Below are 19,710 nucleotides of genomic sequence, written 5' to 3'. Positions count from 1 at the left end.
ATGCCACATGGGGAAAATAACCAAGATTTTCTAATAACTGTAAATGGAAAATAATCTTCAAAAATTGTATGAAAATTTTTAAATTTTTAAAAATTCTATCTGAAATGTTTAAAAAATCAAATTGAAGAAGACCTGTCATAGTATGATTGTATGCAAAATGAGTTTATATAGTTTCTGTGCATACATGGTAAAAATATACAAACTATGGAAATGATAAACATGGGGGAAAAAGAATTTAGTCCAAGAACATACACACACACACACACAGCCTGTTTAACTCATCAAACTCAGAATTTCCCCCAGCTTTTAGTAAAGTGCCAAAATGGGGAGATTTTTAAATTTATCTTACGTACTTATTTTTTATAACGTCACCATAACACTGAATTAATGAATGCCAAACTATTGCTCCTAGAGGAAACACATGGTGAGGTTCTCGTGAGCCTTCTGTCTCCTTATTCTCATCACCCAGTCAAAACATAACTTTGTTTTTATTTGTGTGCTTAGTCGCTCAGTCATGTGCGACCCCACGCCCTGGAGCCTGCCAGGCTCCTCTGTCCATGGGGATTCTCCAGGCAAGAATCCTGGAGTGGAGCTATGCCCTCCTCCAGGGGATCTTCCAACCCAGGGATCAAACCCAGGTTTCCCGCATGGCAGGCAGATTCTTTCCAGACAAGGATTGCTTTCTTTCTCGTGGTATATGTTTTTGATTCATTAACATTGAATTAATAGCCAGCAGCACTATAACGCATGCCTAAACCAAGCATTAACGCACGATTTGCCCTATGAGGCACATCACAGTCTTCTGTGCTTAGGAACACCAGAGAGCACTTTAGCACTACATTTGGGGGATTGTAAATAGTAAAATCACCCACAAGAAGCACGAAAATGTGGCACTGAATACACTGCATAGAAGACTCTGCATGAGCAGTGAAACCAGAAGTCAGCGTCTCGCATTGTTTGACTTCATCTCCAGTGTGCACATTGGACAACTCAAATATTTCACCACTCTGCACACATCCATGAATGACTACAAAAATAAAAAATGCTCTGGGTAGGGACTCCTAACTTATTTTGGTGAGAAAAGGGAATTCCCTGGTAGGAATAGGGAATTCCCTGGTCAGGACTTTGACTTTCACTACAGGGCGCATGGGTTTGATCCTTAGTCGGGGAACTGGAAACTGAGATCCTACATGCTGTGTGGTACAGCTTGAAAAAAAAAAGAAGAAAAAGGTATTTTAGTGAGAGTATTAATTTGCAAATGTAGAATCTGCAGATAATGTGGATCAACTGTTATCTTTTTAAATCCTTCAAAACCAACTTTGTGTGTGTATTATAGGTTGTTATTGGATAGGATAGAATCCTCTTGAATTATTAGTTTCTACCAGAAGGAGATTAAATTATAAAGTTCTGCTTGTGATAAGCCATTGCCTCTCTCTTCAAACTTTTATCAAAATTGTGTTTTTTTTTTCTTTAGGAATTCTTTATGGCACAATGACGCTGGAGCTTGGTGGAACAGTCAATATTACATGTCAAAAAACTGGATACAGTGCAATACTTGAATTCAAACTAAAGGTTAGTAGAGAGTGATAGGAGGTGTCACCTAGTTAAAGAGGAGCTATGCTATAAATATTGAACAAAAAGCACAATTTTGTTCCTAATTGAAAACTAACTATAAGAACACAGAATTCATGAAAAGGCAGCCTTGGAAGATTCAAATCAATAGAAAGCTGGATTTTCTTAGTTAATAAAACTGTTGGCAAGTGAATGAGTGAGTGAAAGTCTCTCAGTCCTGTGCGACTCTTTGCAACCCCATGAACTATATAGTCCATGGAATTCTCCAGGGCAGAATACTGGAGTGGGTAGCCTATCCCTTCTCCGGGGATCTTCCCAACATAGGAATCGACTGGGGTCTCCTGCATTGCAGGCAGATTCTTTACCAACTGAGCTATCAGGTAAGTCCATAGGAAATTTAAGAAGAAAATGAATGGAAATTTCTTATTAAATTGAAGCATTGCTTTACAGAGTACCAAAAAGTATATATCTGAAAAGAAGTATGTATCAGCTTGAGCTATAGCTGTGTAATTAAAGGATTTGTATTACTTATTATTTCTGACTTAACATATTCTGAAATTTGCAAGCTTAGAAACAACTATGTTCTGTTTCTTAGTGGTTCTATGGGCCAGGAATTTGGACAGGGCATATTGGGGATGGCTTGTCTCTGCTGCATTAGGCCTGGGGCAACAGTTACGCAGGCTCTGAGAGACTTAACAGTTGGGGGCTGGATACATCTGAAAGCTCATCACTTACATGACTGATGACATGTAAGTAATGTTGAAGTGACCGAAAGACTGGGACTGCAGATCTGAGCTGTGACCTTGTGTTCCTCACATCAAGGCAACTTCAAGATAGTTAGACTTCTACTTGGCTCAGGATTCCAAGCACAAGTGTCCTTGTGAGCAAGGCAGAAGATACACTCAGAATTCAAATTACATCATTTCCACCATTCTCTACTAGTTGACGAGTTACAAACCCACCTAAATTCAAGGGGAAGGGATATAGACCTCATTGCTCAGTGAGAGGATGGATGCCAGGCTCTCATTGAGGAAGAGCATGTGGGCTGAAGAGGGAGGGGAGATATAGTTGAGGTCATCTTTGGAAAATTCTGTCTGCCACAGCATGGCAAGGAAATTTAAGATCCTTTCACAGTATCATTTGTTGATGTAGCACAGCATTATTTTTAGATAAAAATATTTCTATGAATTATTTAATGCTTACAACCAAGTATTAGTTGTAAGTATCAGCTATGATGAATTCCAGTAGATCAGCAGCTTTACTCTAATAAAAAAGATCTCTTTAAGTATTATCTGATGCAGTGCCCTTTGATTTTTTTTCCTTCTTAGCAAACAGTACTGAAAATCATGACTGACGAGGTCTTAAGTAATTTATGACATCTTTAAGGATTAGATTGGAGCATCAAAATTTTGTCAGGACAGACATCAGTAAGGCAATATAGTGACTCAAAATGTATTTCTTCTAATTGAATTTCAGAAGTGTTTTGGTTGTTGTTCTATTGGTTTGTTTTAAAGGAGTTCCTGTTAAATATATGAGTTAAGTCTCTTATGTTTACTGAGTTGTTGTTGTGTTGATAGAGTGCGGTCTGGAGTCGAGAGCGCTCAGGACACGAGCCAGTTGTCTCAGTGTTAGCTTCGTAGTGTGTTTCCTTGGACCTTTACAGTCTGCTTTTGTCTGTTTACACACAGCAATAAATTTACAATTTTTCCTGAATATTTCTCACTAAAATTTGAGTCAGTATTTCACCATTTGTGCCTCAACAGCACTGTATAGTTATACAGTTACTTTTTCAGTTAGTTTTTTGTTTTTGTTTTTTTTGTCTACATTGTATGTAAGTATATTAAAAGTAAAATGTTTCTTCAACATTTTTTCTTTTAAAAGCCATTTCTAGGTAGTAGTGACTGTGTTAATCAAATATCAGGTAAACTAAAATTGGGAAAAGAAGTACTAGCTACTTTGGAAGGACATTGGGTAAGTATTTTTATATTTTTGCTTTACAAAAAGCATTTTATTCAGTGGGAAAAAAGTAAACATCAGATTTTATAAGTTCACTTATTCCATTTCTAAAAGCGTGACTATTCAACATAAGCTTCAACTTAAATATTTTGGTATTGCTGTTATCAATAATATTTAGTTTAATATTTGAGCTTTCTAAAACCTTAAATCAATAAAAGTAGCTGACACATTTATATCGCCTATTATGGAGTGCATTGTTTAAAAACGTTACTTATATAAACTTATTTAATATAGTGATCCTATGAGGTGAGTGTTACTATTTTGTCTCCATTTTAGAGAGGAGGACACTGAGCACAAGAATTTAAATAATTTGTTCAGAGTGGTGAAGTAAGATTCCCAGCCTAGACACTGGTTCCAGGGCTGTGCTTATACACCGCAGTATACTGCCTCTCACCAGAAGAGGCGTTTCCAGTAAGAGTTCTAGTTCCTTCTGAGGAGCTTGGAAAAGATACAATGTTTTTTGACAGCAGTGGCTTCTATTTACTTCTCTGATGACCTAAATTCACATTTATGTAATTTTTCTAAGAGGAACATATTAAATTAATTTTAAAAAGGATCATATCATGCTAATGCCAAATGCATTCTCACTGTTAACTCTAGTATATGCTTTTTTCTGCATTATAATCAGAAAATGATGGGAAATATGGCTTTGAAGATGGACCTAAAAACTCAACTTAGAGGTCACAATGCTCTGTTATTTTTAGAATTTACTTCTATCTGAATATTTGGAAAAAAGATAGAACTCTTTTTAAAAAATGAAATTTATGAGATTGTGCTCAGATTTTTAATGCAAGAAACGCTCTTAGCTTTTTCTGCATGTATTGAATACGCAGATGGTCTGCAGCATCTCATACTGGTCTACAGTAACTAGAGCAAACACTGTGCTGCTTTGACAATTCAGAGGATTAAGTGAAACTTGTGAAAACTCACGAACTTTTTGCCTGTTCAACCAGACTTTTAAGGACAAGTATTACATATTTAATCTTAATGTTTTCATAACAAGAGATTTGGGGCTTTTAGAAAAGTACTTGTTGTATTTGTTTTAGAAATGTGTTTTACTGGGATTAAGGGTCAAGAAGAAATGGTTATTACTGAACTACATAATTCCCTTTTAAATAAAGACAATTCTCTACGTTAATTTTTAATATCTTTAAATATAGGATAGTGAAGTTTTTATTACTGACAAAAAGACTGATAATTCAGAGGTCTTCTGGAATCCAACACCAGACATCAAGCAGTGGCGATTAATAAGGCACACTGTAAAATTTGAAGAGCAGGGGGATTTTGAATCAGAGAAGTAAGTATACCATTTTTCAGTTAACTTCATGAAAACCCAAAGAGTTTTTTTCCTTTTAATCCCTCAACAGTGTGATCACTTTTTCTGTTTGAATTCAACAAAGTAGTTTACTATTTGTGGGATGTGACAGGATTTTATTTTGGTGTATGTGAATATCAAGTAATTACAGTACAAACCATGCTGCTCTTCTGCTCTAAATTAAGGCCTCCTGTGTGTTTCCTTTCTCTTCTTATCTGTTTCAGGGCCTATTTAAAAAAAAAAACTGTTTTTTGCTTGCATGAAATTACGGGACCAGGTCTTCTCTCCCAGCCCAGCGGCTGACACTCCTCACTCCCAGTGCAAGGGGCACAGGTTCAATCCCTGATCAGAGAACTAAAAAGACAGAAAAATACGAGACTAATGATCCTTGGTTTTTATCCGGCCGTTTTCTCACCCGGGTGAGGCATGTGGAACTCTAGGTGGAGGGAGCAGAACAAAATCTACTTTTGTTTTATTTTCTAAAATACAAAAATTACAGCACTGGATGTGCAGCTTCTAGAGGACTTACTAGTTGGGAACTAATTAAGGCCATAATTTCTTTTCTTAAACCATGAAATTCTTGCTCAATCTGGTATACTTTACTGGAGTGGTTGCCATTCCCTTCTTCGGGGATCTTCCTAACCCAGGGATTGAACCCAGGTCTCCTACATTGCAGGCGGATTCTTTACTGTCTGAGCCACTAGGGAAGAACCTCAAAAGTATGGTATAATACTGCTCAGTTGTATTCTTCTATTCCTTTCTTTGTGTTAGGAGAAGGGGGCTGCTGTTTAAAAGACGGTCTACTAGGTACTTTATATACATTATCCAGCTGACTTCCCAGTACGAGTTTCTGCACACGCATCATTCTCTTCTCATGAGGATTCAAGTCTACATCCACTTTCCTTCTATACTCAAAAACTGAGTTTGCCACATTCTAAAAATTCTGTTTCAGGGGACTTCCCTGGCAGTCCAGTGGTTAAGGCTTGACCTTCCGGTGCAGAGGGTGTGGATTCGATCCCTGGCCAGGGGACTAAGGTCCCACATGCTTCGTGGCCAAAGAAAATAAACAAATAAAACAGAAGCAATATTGTAACAAATTCAATAACAACTTAAAAATTTTCACATTAAAAGAAAAAATTCTGTTTTGCTACAACCACATGATGCTCGCCATCAAGAGTGAAACTTTGCTAAGGCATACGACTATTTTTAAGACATGGATATAATTTAACATATGTTTAAGATGAGGAAAATGAGTTTTGGACAAGATAAATAACTGTAAGTTCCCCAGCCAAGAGGTGGTGTATCTAGGATTATCTGATTCTATAGCCTTTATTTTTTCAGCCCCAGCATACTGTCTTGCCAGAAGGGTAGAATATAGATATATTTTTATGTATCTAATATAAAACTAAACTTTAATAGGGGAAAAGATTTTACTTCTAATAGAAAAGTATTCTTTTCTGTTAAATCAGTGATTCTCAACACTGGCTGCACATTAAAATCACTTGGGAAACATTACAAAAACAATACTTGGGCCCGCTCCCATAGATTCTGATTTTTTAAATTCCCTGACAAATCCTGCATCCAAGGTTGAAAAGCATGACGTTACACTTTTGTATCTTTGAGGCCAGTGGATCTTAATCAGCATGTGCAAGAATCATCTGGGGAGCTCGTTAAAAATGTAGATTATGGAGCCTTCACTAGAGTTTTATCATCATGGGTCAGCACCATGTATTTCCATATATTTAAGAACTTATGTAATAAATTTCTCTTGCCAAGAAAAGAAATTGGTCTCCACTGTCCTGCTGTATCTAAGGCATTACTTTTTATATCTTGACTTGTTTCTAAGCGTCTGAGCTTTAGCTTTGTCAGCGCCAAAAACCCACATGGGCATCATTTCCTCTCAAGGGGACTCAAACCTACTCCACGTAGACTTGATTTTCTGTTGTTTTCTCAATGTTATTTTTGCACATGAACTAGACTCTGGCAGCGGGTAACTCGAGCCATAAATGCCAAAGACCAAACAGAAGCGACTCAAGAAAAGTATGTTTTAGAAGAAGCTCAAAGACAGGCTGCCAGAGAGCGGAAAACGAAAAATGAAGAGTGGACTTGCAGGTTATTTGAACTTGACTCGCTTACAGGAGAATGGCATTACAAGTTTGCAGAGTAAGTGATTAAAGAGTGTGTCACAAGTGAGATCTCATAGTTTTTTGCCTTTATTTCTAGGTTTTTTATTGTTAGTATGAATAGTTTCTAAATTAAGCGATACATGCACACACGCACACACACACAAAGTATGAGATTTTGCCTTTGATGTTCATTATAAATTTGACTCTGTGATAATAGTTAGCCTATGAAATGAGCTGAGGATCAGAAGATTATATATAACAGATCTAGTTTTATGGCTTAGTTTATAATTACCATTGAAAATCTAATCGTAGAATAGGAAGTTTCTGAAAAAGTTTTTGAGTGCTTTGCTTAGTCATGAAACAAGTGGTGTTTTTTTCATTTATGTAGTACTCGACCATGGGACCCACTTAATGATATGATACAGTATGAAAAAGATGGTGTTATCCAGACCAAAGTGAAACATCGCACTCCAATGGTATGTACTCAGAAAGTAATTAGACTGCCAGTCGTACAGGAACACGCTCCCTTTAGTTCTCCCACCCTGCCTCTGCTTCTTTGTCTTCAGTAAATAGTTCTGAATTTCCACATGGAAAAGAGTGAAGTTGGATCCCCTACCTCAAACCATACATAAGACTAACTCCAAATGGATTCACAACCTAAAATAAGAGCTAAAACTATAAAACTCTTAGAAGAAAAAAGGAGTAAATCTTCATAACCTTTTATTTGGCCCTGTATTCTTTTTTATTGTTAGTATGAATAGTTTTTAAATTAAGCGATACACACACACACACACACGCACACACACAATGACATTAAAGGCAGGAGGAACAAGGAGAAATAGATACATTGAACTTCATAAAAATCAATACTTTCGTGTATCAAAGGATGCACATCAAAGTGAAAGACAATAGAGAATATTTGCAGTAATTGATCTCATAGGAGTTTAATACCTAGGGTATTATAGAACTCATTACTTAACCAAAAACAAGCATTCCAAGTAGAAAATGAACAGAGGACTTGAATAGACATTTCTCCAAAGAAGATAGACAAATGTCCAACAAACATGAAAAGATGCTCAGTATCATTAGTCATAGTTCAGTTCAGTCCCTCAGTCGTGTCCGACTCTTTGCGACCCCATGAATTGCAGCACACCAGGCCTCCCTGTCCATCACCAACTCCTGGAGTTCACTTAGACTCGCGTCCATCGAGTCAGTTATGCCATCCAGCCATCTCATCCTCTGTCATCCCCTTCTCCTCCTGCCCTCAATCCCTCCCAGCATCAGAGTCTTTTCCAATGAGTCAACTCTTCACGTGAGGTGGCCAAAGTACTGGAGTTTCAGCTTTAGCATCATTCCTTCCAAAGAAATCCCAGGGCTGATCTCCTTCAGAATGGACTGGTTGGATCTCCTTGCAGTCCAAGGGACTCTCAAGAGTCTTCTCCAACACCACAGTTCAGACGCATCAATTCTTCAGCGCTCAGCCTTCTTCACAGTCCAACTCTCACATCCATACCTGACCACTGGAAAAACCATAGCCTTGACTAGACAGACCTTTGTTGGCAAAGTAATGTCTCTGCTTTTCAATATGCTATCTAGGTTGGTCATAACTTTCCTTCCAAGGAGTAAGTGTCTTTTAATTTCATGGCTGCAATCACCATCTGCAGTGATTTTAGAGCCCCCCAAAATAAAGTCTGACACTGTTTCTACTGTTTCCCCATCTAATTGCCATGAAGTGATGGGACCGGATACCATGATCTTCATTTTCTGAATGTTGAGCTTTAAGCCAACTTTTTCACTCTCCTCTTTCACTTTCATCAAGAGGCTTTTTAGTTCCTCTTCACTTTCTGCCATAAGGGTGGTGTCATCTGCATATCTGAGGTTATTGATATTTCTCCCAGCAATCTTAATTCCAACTTGTGTTTCTTCCAGTCCAGCGTTTCTCATGATGTACTCTGCATAGAAGTTAAATAAGCAGGGTGACAATATACAGCCTTGACGTACTCCTTTTCCTATTTGGAACCAGTCTGTTGTTCCATGTCCAGTTCTAACTGTTGCTTCCTGACCTGCATATAGGTTTCTCAGGAGGCAAGTCAGGTGGTCTGGTATTCCCATCTCTTTCAGAATTTTCCACAGTTTATTGTGATCCAGTCATAAGGGAAATGCAAATCAAAACTACAAGGAGGTTAGGTACCACTGTACACCTACTAGAATGCTAATAATTTTAAAAATAGAAAATACATGTTGAGAGGATGTAGAGAAATTGAAACCCTCATATATTGCCCGTGGGCATATGAAGTGGTGCAGCTGCTTGGAGCACGAGTTGGTGGTTCCTCAAAAAGCTTAACATGGAATTGCTGTATAAGCCAGCAATTTACTACAAAAGAATGAGAACAGAGTCAAACATACACTTGCACATCAGTGTTCATTGCAGCATTATGCTCAATAGCCAAAAGACAAACAATTCATGTGTCCGTCAACAGATGGATAAACATACACCAAATGTGGTATATGTTTACAACCGGCTATTATTCAGCCATTTTAAAAAGGAGTGAAGTTCTGATACATGCTGCATCATGAATTAACTTTGAAAATAACATGCTAAATGAAATAAATGAAACACAAAAGGATTGATACTGTTTGATTGTACTTATATAAAATATCTAATAAGCAAATTCATAGAAAGAGTAGAGGTTACTGGGGACTGAAGGGAGGAAAGAATAGGGAGTTTCTGCTTAATTGTTACAGAGTTTGTCTTTGGAATAATGAATATGTTTTGGAAGTAGTGGTGATGGTTGTAAAATATTATGAATGCACTTAATACAACTGAATTATATACCTAAAATGGTTAAAATGGCAAAAAAAATTTTAATGTGTGCGTGTGTGTATAGGTGTGTATATGGTACCCCACTCTAGTACTCTTGCCTGGAAAATCCCGTGGACGGAGGAGCCTGGTGGGCTGCACTCCATGGGGTCCTAAGAGTCGGACACAACTGAGTGACTTCACTTTCACTTTTCACTTTCATGCATTGGAGAAGGAAATGGCAACCCACTCCAGTGTTCTTGCCTGGAGAATCCCAGGGACAGGGGAGCCTGGTGGGCTGCCGTCTGTGGGGTCGCACAGAGTCGGACACAACTGAAGCGACTTAGCAGCAGCAACATACATATATACACGTTTTCAATTTATAATTTTTTAAAATTTTAAATTTTGTTTCTTCCTTTAACAACACTATCATGATAGCAACATATAGGGCATATGTATTTCCTAACAGTAGAGTTTACTGATCACATTAAATCTTTGTCTACTGAGAGTTAGATTACTGACTCCCTGTCTCATTTTAATTAACTTCTCACCAGGCCTTATCAACCTCCTTATCTTTGCATCAGGCCATGTCAATCTCTTGAACTACTATTTGACCTACTTCTCTAAGAATGTGGATTTGGATTCTAAATGTTATAAAATTTTAGGTTTCCATGATTTAGAGTATGAGGGCACAGTGTAGGCTGAATCTAGAACCTGCTTTGTTATTTTCTGTAATAAAATTATACAAATTTCAGTTTGAAGCCTATGAGTAAGATTTGCAAAATTATTTCAAGGCATAGTTAACTGGGGATAAGTAGCACTGTTAAATAAAAATCCAGCTAGAGGTGCTAACTTGGGCTTCCCAGGTTGCGCTAGTGGTAAAGAGGCTGCCTGCCGATGCAGGAGACATGGGTGGAGTCCCTGGGTTGGGAAGGTCCCTGGAGTAGGAAATGGCAGTGCACTTTTCTGATTGTACCAGATGTACTAACTGTGCAGTTAGAAAAGTAGGGTATCTGCATGCATGTTTGTGTGTGCATGAAAATATGTCTTGAAAGATGCACAGACTAGTAGCACTGAGTATCTTTCTAGTGGGGGAGAGGCTGGGTGTATAGGGATCAGCAGTGGGGAGGACTCTTCAATGTTTGTGCCAAGTTAATATTTCCTGTTAACGTTAAATACTTTGTATAAGTATCACCTCTTGTTAAGTTTTAATTAGACTGGTTCATATTTGTTTTTATTTCTAAGTATTGTGCCCATGAACAGTTTTGACAGTTGTACAACATTGATCTTTAGTTACAAAATTCAGCACAAATTCACATAATAACATGATTTTTTGTTTTCAGGTTAGTGTCCCAAAAATGAAGCATAAACCAACCAGGCAACAGAAGAAAGTGGCAAAAGGCTATTCCTCCCCAGAACCTGATATCCAGGACTCGTCTGGAAGTGAAGGTAAAAATATTTATTGCGGACTGTTGATTATAAAGAGTCTAAATTTTTAAAAGGATATTACTATACCGTGATATATTAAAATGGTTTTTCATATTAACTCAAGACGATTTGTAAGTTTTGGTAGGGGATGGGGTGATGTGCAGGAAAAGCTTTTGTAGATTATAGATAAATTTCAAAACCAAGCCACAAGGGCAAGTCACAGAAACGGAAAAGGGGAAGCACGCAGATCAAGAACCACACAGTAGTAGTGGCTCCTGTGCCTTATTAGCTCCTGGAAAAGTGCTGATGGCTTCCCAGATGCAGCACAGCCACCATTTCTCGAGTTTGGGGTTCGGTTCGTGCTTCAGAGGGTTTTCATTCTCATAGTAAATTACTGTGGTGTTTAGAAATCACAGACAAGTAAAAATATAACTATCAAAATTATGAACTAAATTAAGAAGTGTGCCATTTCTAAGTCACGTAATTTATAAGCTATCTTGGACTACACTGAGATGTAATCAAAGATTAAGATAATGCCTGAGACGTTATGAAAAAATAAAGGTTTTTTGTTAAAGCCATAGTCTTTACTAAGCTTACACTAAGCTGGGGAACTCTGTTTTACAGCGATAATACTAGAGACGAAGAAATGGTAAGTGCTAAGAAATCAGTAGATAACAAATAGTAAAGAGTTTAAAGGAAAGAGAGCTGAATTCAGTTTGAGGGAAGGTTCTTAGGGGAAAGGAACCCTGATGAATTATTAGGATTTTTAATGGATTATAGTAGTCTGGGCTTGAGGGATGCAGGTGAGTAGACAAGATAAAAGAGGAGTAAGATGAATAGTTTTTCTAAAAGCAGGAGTCATTGGTACCATTGTGCTCAAAAGGAGAATATTATTTATGCTGTTGTTCCCATTTCACAGTAAAGGAAACTGAGGTACAAGTTAACCTGCCCAAGGTCATATACCCTGTAAGGCAGTATATATATATATGTTATATATGCAGATATTCTGGCTCCTTAATTCATTGTCTTATTCACTCTACTATATTACCTATAATGTATCAGCTAACATTTATTCAGTACCTAACATGGCCAAACTGGATGTTTAAACACACATTACTACAACCGTGTAAGTGTGAGTATTATTATTATCCCAAGTTTACAAATTATATAGCTGCGACCTGGAGAGAGATTAAGATCTAAACAAAAATGGAAAGGAAGGAATGGATACTTGAAGGGATAAAAAAAAATACCATACACTTTGTTGGTTGACAATAAAAATTTGTAGAAGAGATACTAAAACCAACAGAAAAGTTTTAAAATGTAGTGACTAAGGGAATAAAGATAACATTAACAATTAATTTTAAAAAACTGAAAAGGGTGCTCAAAAAGCTGACTTCTTCATATGTGTACAAGTAGGCAAGAGATAGAAGAGTAATACCTCCCCCAGATTAATATAGGTATTTTTAAAGAAATATTTCTGTCTATTGTAATTGGCTAAAAAATAAAACTGATTCAACCCAAAATTTAACTACTTTATGGTTACTTGTAATATATCTATAGTGTTTTAGTTTTGAACTATGATTGAAACTTCAAAAATCCCAAGTATTAGGAGTAGTATGTTAGTCTCTAAACCATAAAAATAATGTCTAGAAAAATTTTTATTACATAAGAATCACTAATCTGAAATGTAAATTGTTTATAATTAAATATGTCCACTATTTTCACTGTGTTTATTCTCAATGTCTTTTTAGCTCAATCAGTAAAACCAAGTACAAGAAGAAAGAAAGGGATAGACCTGGGAGACATTCAAACTTCAATTGAATCTATTAAACAAACACAGGAAGAAATTAAAAGGTAATCTCTACTGACAGTGACTATTCATTTGAGTCCAGGGGAGTTAAAAATCCTGTTATGTAGAAAGTCATATGCAAACTTTACATTTTTATCACATTGCTAAGCTAAACCAGAACCCTGGCTTCTAACACCGGATTACTGAAACATAGGAAATTCCTTTGGCACTAAAGTACTGGGGGAGAGAGGGAGGTTGTTTTGTCTCATTTGTGAGGCTAGAATTGGAATCTCATCTGACTGCTGTAGCATATTAGGAATGTAGCTGAGTTAAATATGGAAGTGGGATGGTCTTTGAGAACGTCAAGGCTTCCACAGCCCTCTGTGCATGGCTAGTTGTCATTGGGATGTACCAGTTGTTGAAATACCGAAATACATTCTTAACAGTGGATGAGACCTTTGAGTGCTCCCTTTGCATTTCCGCACACTCCCCTCCGGATGATCCAGCACCGAAAGGTTGTAACACCTAGGGGAGGGAAGAAGGTTCCTATCTATCACTAAGGCCAGCACCAGTTCAGATTGGTTGTATCCCATTGCTATAACAGATGTTAAACTTTTTTATATTAGCCAACCTGCTTTTGTGTATTCAGCACTCAGTGCGAGCTGTTCTGGGAGATTTTTTTTTTTAAGATATTTATTCTGTTCTTGGTGATTTTGTAGCTTATATTTAGTTGCTGTTTTCAGCCTCATCTCTTGCCATTCCTCTACACTGACCCTGTGTTCTAGTCCTATGAAACTTCCCACATCTCCAGAATATAGTGTGCCCTTTCATATAGGGGCTTCTCTAGTGGTTCAGATGATAAAGAATCTTCCTGCAATGCAGGAGACCTAGGTTTGATCCCCAAGTTGGGAAGATCCTCTGGAGAAGGGAATAGCAACCCACTTTAGTATTCTTGCCTGGAGAATTCCATTGACAGAGGAACCTTGTGGGCTACAGTCCATCGGATTGCAAAGAGTTGGACATGGCTGAGTGACTTAACACTTTTGTCTTTGGATCTTTACCCACAGTGAATCTACTTTTTAAACTGCCTTTCCTCCCACCTTGCCCTTCAAGAAAATCCCTGTTTATCCTTCAGAATATAATTCAAATGCTACTCTTTCTGTAACATTTCTGATCACTCATCCTCTCCGCCCCCAGAGTTTCTAACGCTTCCACTTGGCGTGTGTGGTTCCCATTAGTCTTTCTGGGTGCTTACTGTACTGCAGAGTTGCTCACTGTGTCTGTTTACCTACTCCCACTCCACCCCAATGGGACTGTGAGCTCTTTTAGAGCAGGGAGCATGGCTTTTGCATCTTGGTATCATCAGTCCTTATATAAGTGATCGCATTTCCTAATTTAATTATATTTATAAATTAATGAGCCTACTTGTTCATTTTGCCTCCATTCTTCTTCTATACTGGGAAAACACTTTAAAAGAAGTCATAAAAAGAAAACATCTTCACTAATCAGCTTGTTTTAGGCAAAGTATTTAGAGTCGCACTAGGATAATGTAAGCTTGTATTGTGACTAAATTAACATTTTATTTTTGTTAGCATATGAAATGCCTACCAAGCATTCTTCAAGTTAGAAATATCATAAAATTTGGTTTTTTCGTGATAAATAAAGGCTTTTTCTCCATCTCTACCTTTGTCTCCCTAAAGAAAGATAAAAGAACCTTAGTGGACCAACTGAGAGGCAAAATTTTTGTTTTAAAACCACTGTGATAACAAAGAAGGTGATATATTATAAAGTCTGCAAACTTTAAAAATTATGTTTGACATGCTCAGTCACTCAGTCGTGTCCAACTCTTTGGAATCCTTTGCACTGTAGCCCACCTGGCTCCTCTGTCCATGGGATTTCCCAGGCAAGAATAGTGGAATGGGTTGCCATTTCCTTCTCCAGGACATCTTCCCAGCCCAGGGATCAAACCTGCACCTCCTGTGTCTCCTGCGTTGCAGACAGATTTCTTACCCACTGAGTCGTCGGGGAAGCCATGCTCAACAGGCATCATCAAGTCATGCATTTGATACAGCGTGCAGTACAGATTTAGGCAAAACCTACTAGTGGTTCCACATAGCATAATCAGTTCCCTGTTCAGGAGGTGGTGAATGTTTGAACTTTACACAGTTGAATTTTATACAGTTGAATTATGTGGCCATATATCAAATTGTGATTTCTCTGCTATCATTTTTTTATAAACAAAAAATACATTTATTGTTCCTTATTTTTGTAGAAACATTATGGCTCTTCGAAATCATTTAATTTCAAGCACACCTGCCACGGATTATTTTCTTCAACAAAAAGACTACATCATCATTTTTCTTCTGATTTTGCTTCAAGTCGTAATAAACTTCATGTTTAAGTAGAAGCCCTTTACAATTGAGTTAACGAACTGGAATGATCAGATTTGGCCTGGGACCAATGTTGAAGTTGGTTTGGTCTTTATTAAAACATCACAATATTTATAAAACTGAAAACCTTAGAAATAAATGTAGAAGTGTTGACTTTCCATACCTTTTATCCTTGACCTGAAACAAGAGCTATTCTATTTGATGATTAAAGTGAACTATGTGTTAAGTGCCAGAATGTTTCTAGCTTTTGTCAGAATATGTCTACATGTGAGTATAATGAATCCACATGTATACACAATTGTGTCTTATATATACCTTACAGTAATCTTTGTAGTCTGTGGTATGTTCATGTAATGAAATATATAGCATTAATGTCAGTCGTAACAAAAATGCTATCGATCTTATATATGTAACAATCTATTTTCTTCATAAAACAGGCACAAAACTTTTATCAGTAAGGAATTACAGAATGGGAAATAATGGGATACTAGGCATAAATAGTTCAACACACTGTACTGTTAAAAAAAAAATCATTTTCAAGGCATTCAGCTCAACTGTCTTCTTACAAACAGAAAACAAACAAAATATGTGGTCAAATTGAGACAGAGTGGCAAACTGCTTTTTTCAAAAGTTTACACAAGATTTTTTTAATCCCTAGAATTTAATATTTATAGATACAAGTATAAATATGTGTATATCAACAGCAGAAAACTGGTATGCAGCTACTTGGATCTATTGATTCTATCTTTCTTATCATACATACATATTACCCACTTAAGCACTTGCTGGAAAAAAGTGTGGTCAAACTTGATTGCTGTCCTTTTTTATTTTTTTAAACTCAGTTGGTCCAATAACATAGGCTAAATTCTAGAGATGTTTGTAGGGCATATAAAATGCTGATAATCATGATTTTTCATTATGAAAACCTTTTTTAGCTTTTATTTAGATTCTGGTGTGTTCAGTGAAACAGTAGAATAGAAAATATATATATATATATATATATTTATATCCCATATTTTACTTCAAAAGCCAAGTAAGAGAAGAGTGATAAGAAAAGACACTTAGTGTGGTGGTAATTATGCATTTTAAAATTGGTTTCTTTAAAATGTGCAGTAAGTTGAGCATCTAAGAAGAGCATCAAGTTCCGAAGTTTAATTCTCTGTTCCCCTTTGCTCTCAGTAACTGCAGTCTGGGGCAAAACTACAATTCCTCAAGGTTCATTTTGTACAGGCTCAGGCAAACATTTTCCCTAAATTTTTTTTCAGTTTAATATTTTTACTTTAGGTATCTTAGAATTCCAAAAGTAGATTTTGGAATGAAAATGAAGGTCAGAGAGGAAATAATTGCTCTGGCTACATTTGCCCTTGACTAAGAAGAGACTGTGAGACACTAGTGAAGTTATAGTCAATGTTTAGGCCATGCTAAGCATACAATAAAGGAAAGATTACTAAATTATTAAAAACCGAAAATGATAAGAAGAGCCTGCTTTGTTCCTCCTAACCAATATAGTGATCTTTAGTCTCCTTAGGTTTTATGAGGAGCCGTTTCTCATGTATTTTTGGCAAAACAATAATTGTGAAAATGTTTTTTAAGTAGATTATGCATAAATAAGATACACCTATACCCAATATAAGCCTAGGTATGACTACACTAAACAGGTGGGTTCTGTTTGTATCTCATACTTGTTGACATCATTTTTGTCCTCTGTTACCAATATTATGCTCAACTGCCTGTTCATTAATATATATTTTGTAAATATTGTACAACTCGGTCCTTTTTTATGGCTTAAATTAGAATTAATTTATGTAAGTTGATTGGCAGATCACAACGATAATTTCATCTTTAAACCCTGAAAACTTAAGTTTTTTTTGTTGGTAAACTCCCTTGTGGGGCTTTAGGCTTATCTACTTGATGTCACTTTCATTTGGTCTTAGTGTTTTGTTTGTATGGTTATCCTCTAAGACTAGAGAGGGAGTTGTTTTCCTTATTTTTAAAACTTTCTTGTTAGGGTGAATGTTATGGGTTCTTATTATCCCAGGAGTCAAAAACTATTTCATGAGAAAGACCAGGGTTACTCATGCTGTTTCTTATACACTAAAAACATATGTCTAATCTAATAGTCTGACGCTTTTAGTTATATGAGTTCCTTTCTGTGAACTGAATACAAAACTCAGGAATTGGTGGCTTAGTTTTAGATCAGTTCTTATACTAGGCTTAGTATGTGAATCCTTTAAAACACATAATGAACTTTGTATTTAGCCATATGTGTAATTGACTTTGAATGTTCTCTGCCTGAGATTAATCTTCACACATGGACTCATAAAAATTGTGATTTACAGTTCCCAGTTATCTGAGAGTCTCATGATGGTTTCTAGGATTTAAGACCTATAACCAGTTTTTTTTTTTCTTTTTTCATTTGATCAAAAAGTTTATTTTTTCACTGGAAAATTTAAATAAGTAATAGTTATTGACATGTGGGTTTTTGTTTTAGTTATTAAATATACTATGCCTTCAGTTATCCACCATTTAGTGAGATGTAGCTGGCCCACGAAAAGACAATAAATAGGGTGTGTGATATAAGTAAGTTTCAGTGATAGATATTTCATTTGTATTTCATATTACTACTTTTTTTGTATTACTTATAAAGGTACAGTGTAATTTTTGTTACCATTCCATTGAAAAAGTTGGCCTTGTAAAATACAACTCTCATTTAGTATTCATGCTTTTGTGCCTTTAAGAAAATAATTTTTGTCATTTTTGTGTTACAGAACTGTAATATGGTTCAAAGTGTTTATAGGCTTAATTGTCATAAAAGGGTCATTTCTCTGTGGCACTTTATTTCCTTTGATATAGCTATAGTATATTTAAACAGTAACGCTGTACTTTTTTTATAAGGGTTTGTCCATCTACCTTCTCAAATATATTCTTCACTTTCACACGTCACTGAAGTAGACTTGTCAGGTTATTCTGAGTATTGTTAAACAGTGCCTTTTCGATGGAATTCACACTGTTTTAGGGTGTCAACTCGTGCCATATGTACACAAAATTATGTGGAGAAGGCAGTTTTAACTTTTTGAAGAATATCTTGGTCAAATATTTAAGGAAACAAATGTATAGAATTCCATTTTTTCCAGTGTTTCACATTTCTAATGAACAGTGAATATATTTGGGGGTTTTTTGTTTGACATACAGTGATACTGATGAGCCATACATGACGCTGCAAATTATTTTGAATTATGTTAAATGCACAGAAATATTAAAATCAACATTTATACCAAATTTTCCAGTTTGAACCATAGCTGAGAGGGGAGGAATCCCACACAGATCACTAAGTTTACATTTGAACTGCTATCTTATTTGACTATGTGGAAAAAGATTCTTTAACCTGTATAACCTGCCACTATTATGTAATTTGGCTTTATTTTATCTATGGTGTGAATTTAGTATGTTTAATTTACTTTTTGTTACTCTTAACATGCTGTTTGTTTTGTTACAGTTTTAATTGAAGATGGACTGTTAAAATTGAATAGGACCAGTGTCTCCTTAATATGATTAATATATTTAGAAGAGCCACAAGAAACCCGTGACAAAATGAATGTGAATATACTTTATAAAATATTTAGAAAATTTTCTTTCTGAATTTATCATGAAAAATCATTTGAGAATTACAATACTTAAAGAAAAAATGCCATGAAACATTTGAACTAATGAGCCACACAACTTCAGTTGAAATTTTTTACTTTTTAGCATGTTACCTATATGTCTAAGTTAAATATCCTGTTTAATGATCATTTATAAATTCAAACACTGGTCAGTTTTGTAAAATAGAATAAGAGTATGTTATCTGCAGTGTAAGTACAGCACACTGTCAAGTTATTTTCCTTCAGGTGCATAGTAAATGGACAGATAGTCATAGGCAACTGTTTTGTAATGTGTTACATTTCTAATCTGTTACTCCTAACCTATTATAAATGTTTGCAGAGACAAAAGAATTGAATTTTTCTAATGATCTGTAAAATGATGCTAACTTCAACTAGGCATTCTAAATAAAATTTTTAAAAAGAGCAAACTGATCAAATGATTTTGACTATAACATGGTGACTAAATTACATAGTAATACGTTTTTAGTTAAAAGTCATTTGAGGGGTAGTTGTGAATGATGGTGAAGGGATTTAACAGCTAGAGTCCCTAATGTATGCATTACGTGATATTTTACATTCATTCTTCTTGAATACCCGTAATAACCTTCAGATAAGTGGAAGTTAGATTAGAGA

General features: G+C 36.1%; 1 protein-coding gene across 5 annotated transcripts in view; it reads left to right on the top strand.

Moving 5' to 3' along the window:
• OSBPL8 (oxysterol binding protein like 8) overlaps window positions 1-19,500 on the top strand; it is a 166,558-nt gene extending 147,058 nt beyond the window's left edge. For 4 of the 5 annotated variants that reach the window (XM_018047583.1, XM_018047581.1, XM_018047582.1 and 1 more), the window contains 8 exons: window positions 1,475-1,572; window positions 3,454-3,543; window positions 4,749-4,885; window positions 6,881-7,066; window positions 7,418-7,505; window positions 11,173-11,278; window positions 13,009-13,111; window positions 15,319-19,500. In XM_018047583.1, coding sequence (XP_017903072.1) covers window positions 1,475-1,572; window positions 3,454-3,543; window positions 4,749-4,885; window positions 6,881-7,066; window positions 7,418-7,505; window positions 11,173-11,278; window positions 13,009-13,111; window positions 15,319-15,451 — 941 coding nt within the window. In that variant the 3' untranslated portion in view covers window positions 15,452-19,500. The remainder of the gene's footprint in view (window positions 1-1,474; window positions 1,573-3,453; window positions 3,544-4,748; window positions 4,886-6,880; window positions 7,067-7,417; window positions 7,506-11,172; window positions 11,279-13,008; window positions 13,112-15,318) is intronic. The other variant, XM_018047580.1, reaches the window with a different exon arrangement.

The sequence above is a fragment of the Capra hircus genome, chromosome 5 (assembly GCF_001704415.2).
Source record: "Capra hircus breed San Clemente chromosome 5, ASM170441v1, whole genome shotgun sequence".
Lineage (NCBI taxonomy): Eukaryota > Metazoa > Chordata > Mammalia > Artiodactyla > Bovidae > Capra > Capra hircus.
This window is presented reverse-complemented; position numbering and strand designations above follow the sequence as displayed.